The 14,515-nt window shown below is 51.8% G+C and overlaps 1 protein-coding gene across 1 annotated transcript in view; it reads right to left on the bottom strand.

Annotated features, from left to right (window-relative positions):
* Window positions 1-880: 880 nt before the first annotated feature.
* Window positions 881-14,515, bottom strand: part of dvl3b (dishevelled segment polarity protein 3b) — a gene marked incomplete at both ends in the record, with an annotated part of 21,544 nt that continues 7,909 nt past the window's right edge. The window contains 14 exons of the mRNA XM_084447837.1: window positions 881-1,266; window positions 1,367-1,612; window positions 2,953-3,120; window positions 3,639-3,770; window positions 4,004-4,153; window positions 4,373-4,440; window positions 4,577-4,653; window positions 4,746-4,885; window positions 5,098-5,167; window positions 5,579-5,672; window positions 7,512-7,650; window positions 7,818-7,957; window positions 10,786-10,907; window positions 13,794-13,863. Of these exons, the coding sequence (XP_084303963.1) occupies window positions 881-1,266; window positions 1,367-1,612; window positions 2,953-3,120; window positions 3,639-3,770; window positions 4,004-4,153; window positions 4,373-4,440; window positions 4,577-4,653; window positions 4,746-4,885; window positions 5,098-5,167; window positions 5,579-5,672; window positions 7,512-7,650; window positions 7,818-7,957; window positions 10,786-10,907; window positions 13,794-13,863 (2,002 nt within the window). The remainder of the gene's footprint in view (window positions 1,267-1,366; window positions 1,613-2,952; window positions 3,121-3,638; window positions 3,771-4,003; window positions 4,154-4,372; window positions 4,441-4,576; window positions 4,654-4,745; window positions 4,886-5,097; window positions 5,168-5,578; window positions 5,673-7,511; window positions 7,651-7,817; window positions 7,958-10,785; window positions 10,908-13,793; window positions 13,864-14,515) is intronic.

Consider the following 14,515-nt stretch of genomic DNA (forward strand, 5'->3'; position numbering starts at 1 on the left):
TATAGTAGATAACGGATGTTGACAGACCTATTCCTGGGCGTGCGTTCACTGTCTACTGCACAGCGCTTTTTATAGCTACAGAGGCTTAATATCACATATCGATTGGAAAAGGATCAAAATGTGAGGACAGTCGGCGCTGAAATCAATACTGTAAAGGAATACTGTTTCCTGTCTGAACGCACTGTAGGTCAGCTTTATGCTCTCTCTCTCTCTCTCTCTCTCTCTCTCTCTCTCTCTCTCTCTCTATCATGTCTCTATGTGCTGTCTTTTAAGATAATGGTTAAAGGATAAGAAGGAAAGGTTTCTCTACTGTTCTGATATTTCTTTGTTGTGTATCTTCGACATAATCTCAATGTGCAGAGCAGACAGGAAGTCCAGAGAGGAGCACCCCAAGCCCCCCAAGTCTCCTCTGTCTCTGAAATGTCTCCTCTCTGAAATGTCTTTAAACAGAGAGTGTGTGGGGGGGGGGGGGGGGGGGGGGGGCGGGGGCTAAGAGGGTAAAAATGTTTCAGTTGAGCGGGACACAGGTGACATTAAAGAGAAGAGGAAAGAGACCAATAGATTTCAATACATATTCTCTCTCTCTCTCTCTCTCTCTCTCTCTCTCTCTCTCACACACACACACACACACACAGGCAGCTACCCATTCACACACACAACGTGGTTAAGAATAAAAGTGTTTTTGTTTTGGGGGGGTGGGGGGGGGGCAGTGAGAGCGCTGCTTCCATTCCAATTTTCTTCACTGAAGAAAGCACAAGCCACACAGAACAGCTACGTAGGTCAGGACTGGACTGGACAGGACAGGAGAAGCAGACGTTTCACGTTCCCTCCCCCCGGCCGTCACCGAGGCCGCTCTCCGGGTCACATGACACGGACACGGTCACATGACATCGACAAAGAACTCGCTGGGGTTCCCCATGGCAATGCGGAAGGACTGGCGAGAGGCGCTGAGCTCCGGGGGGACGGAGGTCAGCTCGCGGTCGGGCGGAGACCCGGGCGCGGCGGCGGAGTGCGTCTGGGGCAGCGGCGGCTGGGGGGGCAGGCCCGGGGCTCCGGACGCCGCCGCGCTGTGGGAGCTGGCGGCACTGGACGGGGCGTGCTCGCCGGGAGGCGCCGTGGGCCGTTCGGCGGCGGCGGTGGCTCTCTCCCGCCTCGACTCCGACTCGCCGCTGCTCCCGGCGGACTTGGACTCCGCCCTGCCGGCAGCTCGGGGCGCGGCCGCCTCCCTCTTGCTGCCGCTGCGGTTCGACCCGCTGCTACGGCTCCCTGAGAGACGAAGAGAAGAAGAGAAGGAGGAGGGGCCGAGGTTAAAGCGTCAGCTCCTCAGCTCCTCAGCCAGTGCTGCACGTTTGGCCTGTCGTCTCACCTTCTTCGCTGTTCTGGCTCCCCCCCTCCGCGCTGCCCCCGCCCCCCCCGCCGGCGGCCCCTCCTCCAGGAAGGCTGCGGGGGGGCTCGGGCAGAGGGTGCGGGTTGTAGGGGTGGGGGACGGGGTACTGGTAGGGGAAGGCGAGGGGCCAGGGGGCCGCCCCGGGGTGAGGCAGGGGGGCCAGGGTGTCCTGGTCTGAGCAGCCGCTGGAACCGTCCTGGTCCTGCAGGGAGAGACTGGCCATGTCTGAGAGAGAGGGAGGAGAGGGGGGGGGGGGGGAGGAGGGAGGGAGGTGAGGGGGGGGGGGGAGGGAGGAGGGAGGAGAGGGGGGGGGAGAGAGGGAGGAGAGGGGGAGGAGGGAGGGAGGTGAGGGGGGGGGAGAGAGGGAGGATGGAGGGAGAGAGGGGGAGGAGGGAGGGAGGTGAGGGGGGGGGGGAGGGAGGAGGGAGGGAGGAGGGAGGGAGGGGGGGGAGTGAGGGGAGAGGATGTGGGGCAGAGAGGACAGGAAAGGGACAAATTAATTTTTACTCTCATCGTAAAAAATGTATAAATAAAATAATCAAGACAGAAAAATCTGTCTGTCTGTCTGTCTGTCTGTCTGTCTGTCTGTCTGTCTGTCTGTCTGTCTGTCTATCTATCTATCTATCTAAACATGCTGAAGTGTAGTCCTTGACCAAGACCTGGACTAAGCACTTGGACTTGGTCCCCGGGGCACCATGAACGATGGCTGCCCACTGCTCCCGGCTGCCCCTGGAGGAGGACGGCTTGGATGGGAGAAATGGAGGGAACAATATCCACTGCCGACCGCCGAAGACACGTGTGTGTGTGTGTTGTGTGTGCTGTGTCGCCCTCACTCACGTGTGTTCGTATGTGTGTGTGTCACGCGTGGTCAAATAAAGACCCCACAAGGTCCAGATTTTTTTTAATGATAAATGGACTGCACTTAAATAGCGGTTTTATCCAAAGCGCTTTACAATGGCCTCTCATTCACCCATTCACACACACATTCACACACCAATGGCGGCAGCTGCCATGCAAGGTGCTAGCCTGCTCATTGGGTTGCTTTAGGGTTCAGTGTCTTGCCCAAGGACACTTCGACATGAGGACAGGAGGAGCCGGGATTCGAACCGCCGACACTGCGATGCAATGGACGACCCACTCTACCTCCTGAGCCACAGCCGTCCCTGAATCCATCCATCCATCCCTCCATCCATCCATCCATCCATCCATCCATCCATCTATCTATCTATCTATCTATCTATCTATCTATCTATCTATCTATCTATCTATCTATCTATCTATCTATCTATCCATCCGCCCATCCATCTATCTATCTATCTATCTATCTATCTATCTATCTATCTATCTATCTATCTATCTATCTATCTATCTATCTATCTATCTATCTATCTATCTATCTATCTATCTATCTATCTATCTATCTATCCATCCATCCATCCATCCATCCATCCATCCATCCATCCATCCATCCATCCATCCATCCATCCATCCCTCCATCCCTCCATCCATCCATCCATCCATATTTTGAGGTAAAACAGAGTTGATTAGAGGAAACTAGCACTCACTGCCACAGAGGTCCCCAAAGATGTAGTAGCACTGCTCAGAGAAGGTGATCTTGTTGACGGTGTGGCGGATGTACCCGGCCTTCAGGAGGTTGCTGGCGTATTTGCGCGCCTCACGCCGGTCGGTGAAGCCCTCCACTCGATGGTGGAGCCAGTCCACCACGTCTGAGCCTGCGACACACACACACACACACACACACACACACACACAGACACACACACACACACACACACACACACAGACACACACACACACACACACACACACACACACAGACAAACACCACACGTCACACAGGCGAGGCGCATGACAAGGCCTCCTAGAAAGAGGATGAGAATGAGAGAGAGAGAGAGAGAGAGCAAGAGACAAAAAGTGACAGAGAGGGGGAGAGAGAGAAATGGAGAGTGACAGAGTGACAGAGAGGGATAGAGAGAAAGAGGAACAGAGAGAGGGAGAGAGTGTGACAGGGAGAGATACAGAGAGAGTGGCAGAGAAAGAGCACTAGAGAGGGAGAGAATGTGATAGAGAGAGAGAGAGAGTGGCAGTGACAGAGAGAGAGGGATAGAGAGAGGGCGAAATGGAGAGAAACAATGTGACAGAGAGAGGGATAGAGAGAGACAGTGGCACAGAGTGTGACAGAGAGAGAGGGGGAGAGAGAGAAAGAGAGGGAGGGAGAGAGAGGATCTACCTATGAAGGCGTTAGGGATGGTGATCTTCAGCCACATCCTGTCTCGTACTTCCAGCCCAGACTCTGGAGAGGCCATCGCCTTGGCAACAGCAGCCATGTCGCTGTGAATGGACAGATGAAAGTCGTCGAACCCTGAAGAGGAAAGGGAACGGAGAGAGAGAGAGAGAGAGAGAGAGAGAGAATGAGTGAGAAGGAAAGAGAGAGGACAAGGTCGCCGGAGGAGACGGGGCTTGGTGGTTTTGCGAAAACAAAAAGGGAGCCATTCTCAGCAGCAGTCATCCGGTGGAAGGGATGAAGTCAGCGGTGGCGCCATGACGGACGCTAGAGGTGGTGAGGAGGAGGAGGAGGAGGAGGGTGGGACTTACTCTCAGTCTCAGGGATGGAGCTTGTGATGGAGGAGCTGGTGGAGGTGATGGTGCTCATAGAAGGGCTCATACCGTACACCGGGTACGCCCCCGTCATTGCCGCGGTGTGGGACACCCAGGCAGCAGGATCTATGGGACGGATCGGCTCACCTACGCAGAGACGGGGGGGGTTGCAAGTGTGGGGGTTCCACATGAAACACAAGCTTGCAAAATGGTAATTAAACTAAATCAATCATCGTAACCAAATATAATAATGTCATATCAATTCTCATGCCAGCGACACATGATCCTCCCGGCAGCCAAATCGATTGGCCCGTGTTAACGTGTCAGGGTGTCACTGATTGGATTGTGGACTGAGAGGGTACTCACTTCTGGGCAGCGTGAAGCAGCCTCGAGGGTTAGGATCCCAGCACTTAGCCACGGTCAGCGTGATGGGCCTGGATCCGACACACAGAGAGGAACCTCACATTACAGAGGCCGCAGTCTCTCTGTCTCACACACACACACACACACACACACACACACACACACACACACACACACACACACACACAGTCAGAGTCAGGTCCTTACCCTGGCTTGTGCACGATCTCCCTCAGCACGCGAACTGCGTCATCGTTGCTCATGTTCTCAAAGTTGATGTCGTTCACCTGGAGGAGCGAACGCAACAGTAGAGCTAGTTCAAAACTGATCCAAGCCCAGAAGAATACTCAAAACCCTTCACACACACACACACACACACCTGCAGCAGCATGTCCCCGGGCTCGATGCGCCCGTCCGCCGCCACGGCCCCGCCCTTCATGATGGAGCCGATGTAGATCCCCCCGTCTCCTCTCTCGTTGCTCTGGCCCACGATGCTGATGCCCAGGAAGTTGTACTTCTCTAGAGGAGGGAGAGACACGAAGAAACACCGACTACTAACACCCAGGCATCAAAGTGAGGCACGGCGAATTCCCGGGGGGGGGGGGTGAGGTCTAAGGAGCGCGGAGGCGGCCGGCTCGGTTCGTTAATGGGGACTGTCTGCGTCTGTGTCCCACGGCGGGGACGCCGGGGACTGACGGCAGGACGGCCGAGACAAACGCAACGTTACTCACCCATGTTTAAAGTGACAGTTATGATGTTCAGAGACATGGTGGAGTCTGTAATGCTGCTGAACGACGAGGACTGGAGACAGAAACCAGGACAGAGAGAGAGAGAGAGAGAGAGAGAGAGAGAGAGAGGGGAATGGAGGAGGAGAATAGAGAGAGATAGGTAGAGGAATGGAGAGGAATAGAGAGAGAGAGAGTTGAGGACACATATATACTACAAGACACAAAAAGCAGACTGGAATCTGAGAGTGCATGAGCGTGTGTGCGTGTGCTTGCGTCGTTCGTGTGTGTGTGTGTGCATGCGTTGTGCGTGCGTGTGCATGCGTGTGTGTTCATGCGTTGTGCGTGTGTGTGTGTGCATACGTGCATGCATCGTGTTTGTGTGTGTGCGTGCATGCGTTGTGTGTGTGTGCATGCATGTGTGTGTGTGCTTGCATGCGTTGTGTGTGTGTGTGTGTGTGTCAGGGTCCTCCGGCGTGTGTTTTACCCTCTCCATACGCGGTGCTTTGGTTTTCCGTCGGCGTCTGCGATGTCTCCTCATGAGTCTGGACGACGAGCTCTGCTCTGTGGAGCCGCTGAACCTGCGCTTACGGATGACATCACAGCTGTGACACAACAACAACAACAACAAACACCGCCGAGCGTCATACATACGAGGTGTGGAAGCCTTTGATCGGCATACAATACACGCTCGTCTACAATTGGTTCAATCTTCACATGTGACCATCCACGTGAGCCAATCTTACGCAAGTCCCATGGAGCTCAATAAGGAGAGTGTGTGTTCTTTGTGAGGAGTATCTGGAGCGTGTGATTTGGGTTAGCTTTAGACATACAGTGTCCTGACCATATAGTGTGTACATCAAGTGCTTTTAAGAGTGCATGTTTGGGTCTAAAATGGACACCTTTTTGTACTTCGGGACATGAAAAGTGTGTGTGTGCATGGGTGTACTGTATGTGTATGATGAGGACGCACCGCACTCACATATCACGTCACACACACTATATACTCCCATTCACATTACACTTTGCACACACACTCACTGTATCTACACTGACCGCACTACAGTACTACTTTGTATATTGTTTTGTTTTTTAATCTTATTTTGCATTTGTATTTTGTATTTGCTCTTTGCACTGTCCTGTCTCGTCCCTGCACCCTGTCCAATGTTGTCTCCATGTTATGCACCATGCCCAAAGCAAATTCCTAGTATGTTGAAAAACGACATGGCAATAAAATGAATTCTGATTCTGATTCTGATGAAAATGTGTGCTTGAGGGTGTATTGGTCTCTATGGTGGACAGGACGGGACTGGTCTCTATGGTGGACAGGACGGGACTGGTCTCTATGGTGGACAGGACGGTAGTGTGTATTGGTCTCTATGGTGGACAGGACGGGACTGGTCTCTATGGTGGACAGGACGGGACTGGTCTCTATGGTGGACAGGACGGTAGTGTGTATTGGTCTCTATGGTGGACAGGACGGGAGTGTGTATTGGTCTCTCTGGTAGACAGGACAGGACTGGTCTCTCTGGTGGACAGGACGAGAGTGTGTATTGGTCTCTCTGGTGGACAGGACAGGAGTGTGCCCTGGTCTCTCTGGTCTACAGGACGGGAGTGTGTATTGGTCTCTCTGGTGGACAGGACGGGACTGGTCTCTATGGTGGACAGGACGGGAGTGTGTATTGGTCTCTCTGGTGGACAGGACAGGAGTGTGTCCTGGTCTCTCTGGTGGACAGGACGGGAGTGTGTATTGGTCTCTCTGGTGGACAGGACAGGAGTGTGCCCTGGTCTCTCTGGTGGACAGGACGGGAGTGTGTATTGGTCTCTCTGGTGGACAGGACAGGAGTGTGTCCTGGTCTCTCTGGTGGACAGGACGGGAGTGTGTATTGGTCTCTCTGGTGGACAGGACGGGAGTGTGTATTGGTCTCTCTGGTGGACAGGACGGGACTGGTCTCTATGGTGGACAGGACGGGAGTGTGTATTGGTCTCTCTGGTGGACAGGACGAGAGTGTGTATTGGTCTCTCTGGTGGACAGGACAGGACTGGTCTCTATGGTGGACAGGACGGGAGTGTGTATTGGTCTCTCTGGTGGACAGGACAGGAGTGTGTCCTGGTCTCTCTGGTGGACAGGACGGGAGTGTGTATTGGTCTCTCTGGTGGACAGGACAGGACTGGTCTCTCTGGTGGACAGGACGGAAGTATGTATTGGTCTCTCTAGTGGACAGGACAGAAGTATTTATTGTTCTCTCTGATGGACAGGACGGGAGTGTGTATTGGTCTCTCTGGTGGACAGGACAGAAGTGTGTCCTGGTCTCTCTGGTGGACAGGACAGGAGTGTGTCCTGGTCTCTCTGGTGGACAGGACGGGAGTGTGTATTGGTCTCTCTGGTGGACAGGATGGGACGGAGGGTACGGTCTCACCGGCTGGCCAAGTCGTCGTCCTCAGAGTCACAGAAGCTGGTGGTGTCCAGCTCGCTGCTCATGACGGTGGAGGAGCTGTCGTACCCCGCCAGCTCCGGCCTGCGCTCTGGCTTGGACTGACCGTTCACCCTCCCTCCACCTGCAGGGGGCGCCAGGGCGCATCACAACACAGAGGACAGGTACAGTTGGTGCAGGGACCTGCATACCTAGTGACTGATTAAAGGGAAGTCAGTGATATGTCTTGTTAATGAAAAAAGACTGGATTAAAGATTTGACAGTTAACAGTTGTAATAGTAACAGTCTTACCACCATGGTCATGAGAGTCTTTCTTTCGTGGTCTCTCTCTGTCTCTCTCCCTCTCCTTCTCCCTCTCTCTTCTCGGAGGCACGACCGACTCGCTCTCCGTCTCATTCTCCAGGTTATCCTGACTGCCAGCAGCGTTCGCACTGACCGGCAAAGAGACAAAAAGAAAGAAATTAGAGATGTTCACAGATGATGCTCTCTTCCTCTCTTTCCTGTCTCACATCCACAGCCCCCCCGGCTCCAGACAGACAGACAGGCTTCCTGGAGACCCCCACCTGGAGACCCCCACCTGGAGACCCCTGCCTGGAGACCCCCGCCTGGAGACCCCTGCCTGGAGACCCCTGCCTAGAGACCCCCGCCTGGAGACCCCTTACTGGAGACCCTGCCTAGAGACCCCCGCCTGGAGACCCCTGCCTGGAGACCCCTGCCTGGAGACCCCTGCCTGGAGACCCCTGCCTGGAGACCCCTGCCTGGAGACCCCCGCTGCTTAACTGTCAAGTGGCGCTTTTAAATGTCAATATGTTAATGTCAGGCTGGACAGAACCGGCTGGACGCTACAGTAGGTACAAAGAGATTGTGTGCGTGTGTGAGTGTGTGAATGTGTGTGTGTGTGTGTGTGTGTGTGTGTGTGTGTGTGAGAGAGTGTGTGTCTGTGTGTGTGTGTGTGTGTGTGTGTGTGTGTATGTGTGTGTGTGCGAGAGAGAGAGAGAGAGAGAGAGACACACAGAGACTGTGTGTGTGTGTGTGTGTGTGTGTGTGTGTGTGTGTGTGTGTGTGTGTGTGTGTGTGTGTGCGTGTGTGTGCATGTGTTTGCATGCAGATGATGTAATGTGGGCCTGTGAGCTCTGCAGTAGGCCAAGGTGCAATCTCCAGCACACCAGCAGGGGGAGATATAGGGCCATCTCTGATGATGAAACAGGCCAGGCTGACAGTGGGTGGTTACTGGTTATACACACAGATTTTCCATTGATTTAATAATCAAACCGGGCTCACAGGGGCCAGACAGAGAGAGGCAGAAAGCAGGAAACATACGTTCATGAACAGGAAGAGCCAGGAGCTCTAACAATCACCAGCCACGAGCATGTGTTGAGTTAGAGATAAGTTCTTTTTTGCTGCACAGCCATTCATATCTCAGAGATAGCCGCCATTTACCGCAGACAAGCCAACTTTGAACCAAACACTTTGAACGTGACAACTGGTTTTCTATAGAGACTTCTGGTTAAAAAATGTTCAGTCATGTTCAATTAGAAGAGACAAATCAACAATGAATGCACACGCACGCACACACACACACACACACACACGCACGCATGCACTCACATGCACGCACTCACATGCACGCACGCACGCGCACGCACACACACACACACGCGCATGCACACGCACACACACACGCGCATGCACACACACACACACAGACACACACACTATAGCAGTCTCCTCATTACAGCCAATGCCCTTGTCTAAGTTAAGGCACGGCCACCTCCACATCCCAGAGTAGGCCCAGCACTTAAGAGAATCAATATGGCAGCATTAAAAAAAATGGACCCTTATTGATTAGTGTGTCTGAACAGATGATTTCAGTAAGTTGATTTGATTTACAAGGTAGAGAGGAAGAAGAAGAAAGTGAGAGAGAGAGAGAGAGAGAGAGAGAGAGAGAGAGAGAGAGAGAGAAGCAGAGAGAGACTCATCTCACGCATATCCTCATTATAGGTATGGTCTTTGCAGCTCATGTGCTGGTAGACAGAGGTCAGAGGTCATGGGGTTGATTACAATAGTGGACTGGTCAGCCGTGCTCTGACACTCTTCAGGTGGATCAACTACTATAGACAGGTATTAGGCACGTAGAGAACCCTAGATCCCAGTTTACTACTGTAGACAGGTGGTATAGGTAAAGAACCCTAGATCATAGTTTACTACTGTAGACAGGTGCTAGGCACGTAGAGAACCCTAGATCATAGTTTACTACTGTAGACAGGTGCTAGGCACATAGAGAACCCTAGATCATAGTTTACTAGAATGTAGAATCTTTATTTGTCATACAGCACACAGATGTGGAGATGAAATGCTCTCTCTGCTCTTAACCCATCCCGACATCCTTCCCCCAAGGGCAGCCGGGAACAGACGTAGGCAGCGTGCAGGGGACGCGCCCGGGGGCCAACCAAGTGCTCCTGTCCGTCTTCACCATGGACGGACAGCGTTAGCAATCTGTTCTTCATATTGGGTTCTTTATGGGGGAAACCCTTGCGAACACGGGGAGAACATGCAAACTCTACACAGAAAAGACCAGAAACCTTCTTGCTGTGAGGCGACAGTACTAGGTACTGCGAGCAATTTTGGGGTTCAGTGTCTTGCTCAAGGACAGTTCGGCACAACGCCAGGAGCTGGGATCGAACCGGGGACCTTGCGATCCCCAGCCTGCCGATCTCACTACTGTAGACAGGTGCTATGCATGTAGAGAACCCTAGATCATAGTTTACTACTGTAGACAGGTGCTAGGCACGTAGAGAACCCTAGATCATAGTTTACTACTGTAGACAGGTGCTAGGCATGTAGAGAACCCTAGATCATAGTTTACTACTGTAGACAGGTGCTAGGCATGTAGAGAACCCTAGATCATAGTTTACTACTGTAGACAGGTGCTTTGCATGTAGAGAACCCTAGATCATAGTTTACTACTATAGACAGGTGCTAGGCATGTAGAGAACCCTAGATCATAGTTTACTACTGTAGACAGGTGCTATGGGTAGAGAAAGGTTGTGTCATAACGACATGTAGTGTTATTCATGCTTTATTTTTTTAAACTATCCACTTGCAGCTGTAACATTGTAATTTCCTCTTATGGGACTAATAAAGGATTATCTTCTTATCTATCAAAAGGAAACTTAAAATGATAATCATGGTTATAATTAGAGCTTCAAACACACACACACACACACACACACACACACACAGCTGTGAAAATACTGACTGGAAAGAGGGGGGTCTTGAGTCTCCGATGCCCCCGGTCCTCTCCAGGGGGGGCTGCGGGTCAGTCTGGCTGTCCACACACACGGACCCCCCGTCTGAATGGCAGCCGTCCGCCGACACCAGCTGGAGGGGTGGGGGGAGGAGGGAGGGGGGTAGAGAAGGGAGGGGGGAGGAGGGAAGAGGGGGAAGGGGGGGCAGAGTTAGAGACTGAAGAGTTTGAACAACCTCAGTAATGACAGTCGTCAGTCTGCCCAGCGTACCAGGCCGTCATCTTCACAATCCATGTGTGCATTGCAACATGGCGGACAGACAGACATACAGACCCTCATTCACTATTGTCCGTGCGCTGACACACTCCCTCCATCACTCCATCCCTCCATCCCTTCATCACTCTGTTCTCAGGAATGTCCACTGCCCCGGCCCTGTGATTCAATCTTCTCGTTAGGGCCTGGGGTATTTCAGGAGTGTTGTTGAGCGTCCTGTGATACCACTTAGCTAATATGATCAGCGGGTGCAATGAGGGCCTCTGTCCTGCTCCCTCCGCTCCCAAAATGACGAGGGAGGCCTCGCGTGTGTCCGCCGCACTTCTCCTCTCTGGCCAGCGGGGGGGGGGGGGGGCTGGCTCCCGAGGCCCCGCCTCCTCCCCATAGCAGCGACCGGAACTCTCCAGACCGCAGGTCACCCCACATCACCCCAGCCCAGCGTCCAGGCCTGCGGGGGAGGCCAGCCAGCGGCATGCTGGGAAACATCCAGTAGGCAGGCAGACTCCCACCTCCCGAGGATGATCCCCCACCCAGCAGACCCCCACCTCCCGAGGATGATCCCCCACCCAGCAGACCCCCACCTCCCGAGGATGATCCCCCACCCAGCAGACCCCCACCTCCCGAGGATGATCCCCCACCCAGCAGACCCCCACCTCCTGAGGATGATCCTCCCCCCAGCAGACCCCCACCTCCCGAGGATGATCCCCCACCCAGCAGAAGGGAGGGAAAACGAGAGCTCGACAGACAGAGGAGAGGAGGAGAGAACTGCTCTCTCCTGAAAAGGGATTAGGAGAGACTTTCCACACAAGGGCCTGCTGCGTGTGATCATGAATGGATTTGCATGCATGAGAGAGTGTGTGTGTGTGTGTGTGTGTGTGTGTGTGTGTGTGTGTGTGTGTGCGTGTGCGATGTGAGATGATTAGGTGAACGAGCGACAGAGGGAAAAAAGGCAGGGATTCAGAGAAAGAGAGAGGGGAAGAGAGAGAGACAGAGAAGTAGAGAGAGAGGTTGAGAGAGAGGTAGAGAGACACAGGGAGAGAGAGGTAGAGAGAGAGAAACAGAGGCAGAAAGAGAGCAAAAGAGAGAATGAGAGAGAGAGAGAGAGAGAGAGAGAGGGAGGGCCTGTTCTCTCCAGCGGCATGCTGTAGCAGAGGTACAGAAGGTAAAACAGAACAACTGAGATCTAATTATGTACGGCTGGTGGTTGGCTGTAATCGCAGTCACACATGTGACACACATGCACACACACACACACACATGCACACACACACACCGTTCTCTCGCACCCACCTCTCTCCTTTATCTCTCGTAACCACATGGTGATAAACAGACAGCCATATTCACATAAGACGCTAATATAGGCCAGTCCACATGTTCCACATCACTCTAAGCAACTACGAGGATTTTTTGACTGGTTATAAAACAGCCTCATTTTAATAGTGATGCCACTAGATTACCAACATTGGCAAATGTTGAAGAAGAAGATTGGCTGTATCTGCTCAGCTGGTTGGGTCGACCAGAAAGGACCAAACAATTTATTGTTTGCTCGTCATCCTGACCAGTAGAGGTTATTTATTATTCTAAAACTAATGCTGGGCTAGAGATCTGGGCAGAGATCTTTACAACAGGAAGCGCTGGTGCTCATGGGAAACACATTTGTCTTTCGGGGAAAACACTACCACTTTTGTCCACAGGTGCTGCTAATATCAACACAAACTGAAAAACTCCTCGTAGCTGCTTTAACAGAGGTAAAAGTGTAAACACATACAGCATACTTGCGACACTGGTGATAGATAGACACAGCAGTTCCAGAATTGGGGTACAAGTGGGGGTCAACGCATTTTAATGAATGGAGTTTCTGTACTAGCTAAAGCTAACAACCACAACGTTGCTTAGCCGTGTGTTACTGTTATCGGTAACATTAGGGTAACCCTATCGGTAACGTTAGTGTGTGTGAAAGGAAATATTATATATATATATATATATATATATATATATATAGAGAGAGAGAGAGAGAGAGATAATAACAACACAATTGATAGTTGCTGTTGCCATCTAGCCTACACTTGAGGCTTGGTTGACTTATGTTACCTAATACATTGTTTTGAGAGGGCGAGGGACGACCAACAGACTCACTGCTATGCAACACTGTTATTGTGAGCTTTAGCTAGCCACCTAGCAATATTTTCTTTATAAGGTGAGTGACTTTTGAATATTATGCAGTTGGTTGATGTCGATGACCGTTAAATATATCAACAGGGGCAAAACAAAGTTGCTTAAACAAACATGCGGACAAGTTTATTCAATAACAAAAAAGCAAACTGTTTATGTCAGAGGTTGCCAAAGATACAGAAACTCTATTCATTAAAATGCGTTGCCCCACTTATACCCCACTTCCAGAACTGCAGCGTTTATCTATAAACTCTGTGACGCGCTAGTGTGAGGTGAACACACACGTGCTTATTAACACAGTGATGAGGAACACCAGCACACAGGGAGTGAGAAAGAGATGTGGGGGGTGAGAGAGAGAGGGAGAGAGAGAGAGAGAGGAGCCAAAAATGGGGAGAGAAAGGAGAGAGAGGAAAAAGAGAGAGAGAGGGAGAGAGAGAGAGGAGAGAGAGAGAGAGAGAGAGAGAGAGAGAGAGAGAGAGACAGAAAGCGAGATGGGCACTGGACCGGAGGGAGAAAGTGAACAGATGTTTAGCGTGAGGTGTGAATGCAGGTGAGACGAGGAACAGTTGCTCACCCAGGAAACGACGCGGCCATTGAAACAGGGCAGCTTGGCGTCGTCATCAGAGATCTCCTCCTTCACCACCCTGACACGAGAGACTGGAGTCAACATCCACTCAATCACATAGAACTCTACAGGTATGTACACCTAGAACACAACATCACCCACTGTCCAGTCTGCTGACCAGTTCATTGAGACAAAAAAAACAGTTATTCTGTTAGGTCTAAATTGTCTATACAGCTCAGCAGTCAAAAGCAATGTCACCAAGGGATATATTAAGTGTATAAAAATTAAAGGAATATGCTCGTTTTTGACAACCTGGACCTTATTTACGACATATTATAAGAAGTTTGACTCACCCAGATCACTTTTTTGTTGTTCGGAGGCCTGTAGAAGAAATATAAAATCCAGCGCGAGCCAGTATATCCATGTAATGGCGGCGCACGGGGCATAGGGAATGCCGTTTCTCAAAATCCATTTTCGGCCGCTAAACGGTTGTTTTCATCAATCACATTGCATGAATCGACAGTTGATATTCCTCTACGCCAGCCATTGTTGTTTTGGTTCCAAATAAGGGGTCTTGATCCTCTGTAACATGATCTTTACAAGCCTCTCCCCCACTTGCTCCAGCACGCATGCGCACAGGCCAGCGCGCAGACTTGCTATTCCGATGTGTCGTTATTTCTCGAGACTTCCAGACGTGCATCGTCTGGCCTCAAGTCCCACTCAGAGCAACA

The sequence above is a fragment of the Borostomias antarcticus genome (genome assembly GCF_949987555.1).
Source record: "Borostomias antarcticus genome assembly, chromosome: 1".
Taxonomy (NCBI): Eukaryota; Metazoa; Chordata; class Actinopteri; order Stomiiformes; family Stomiidae; genus Borostomias; species Borostomias antarcticus.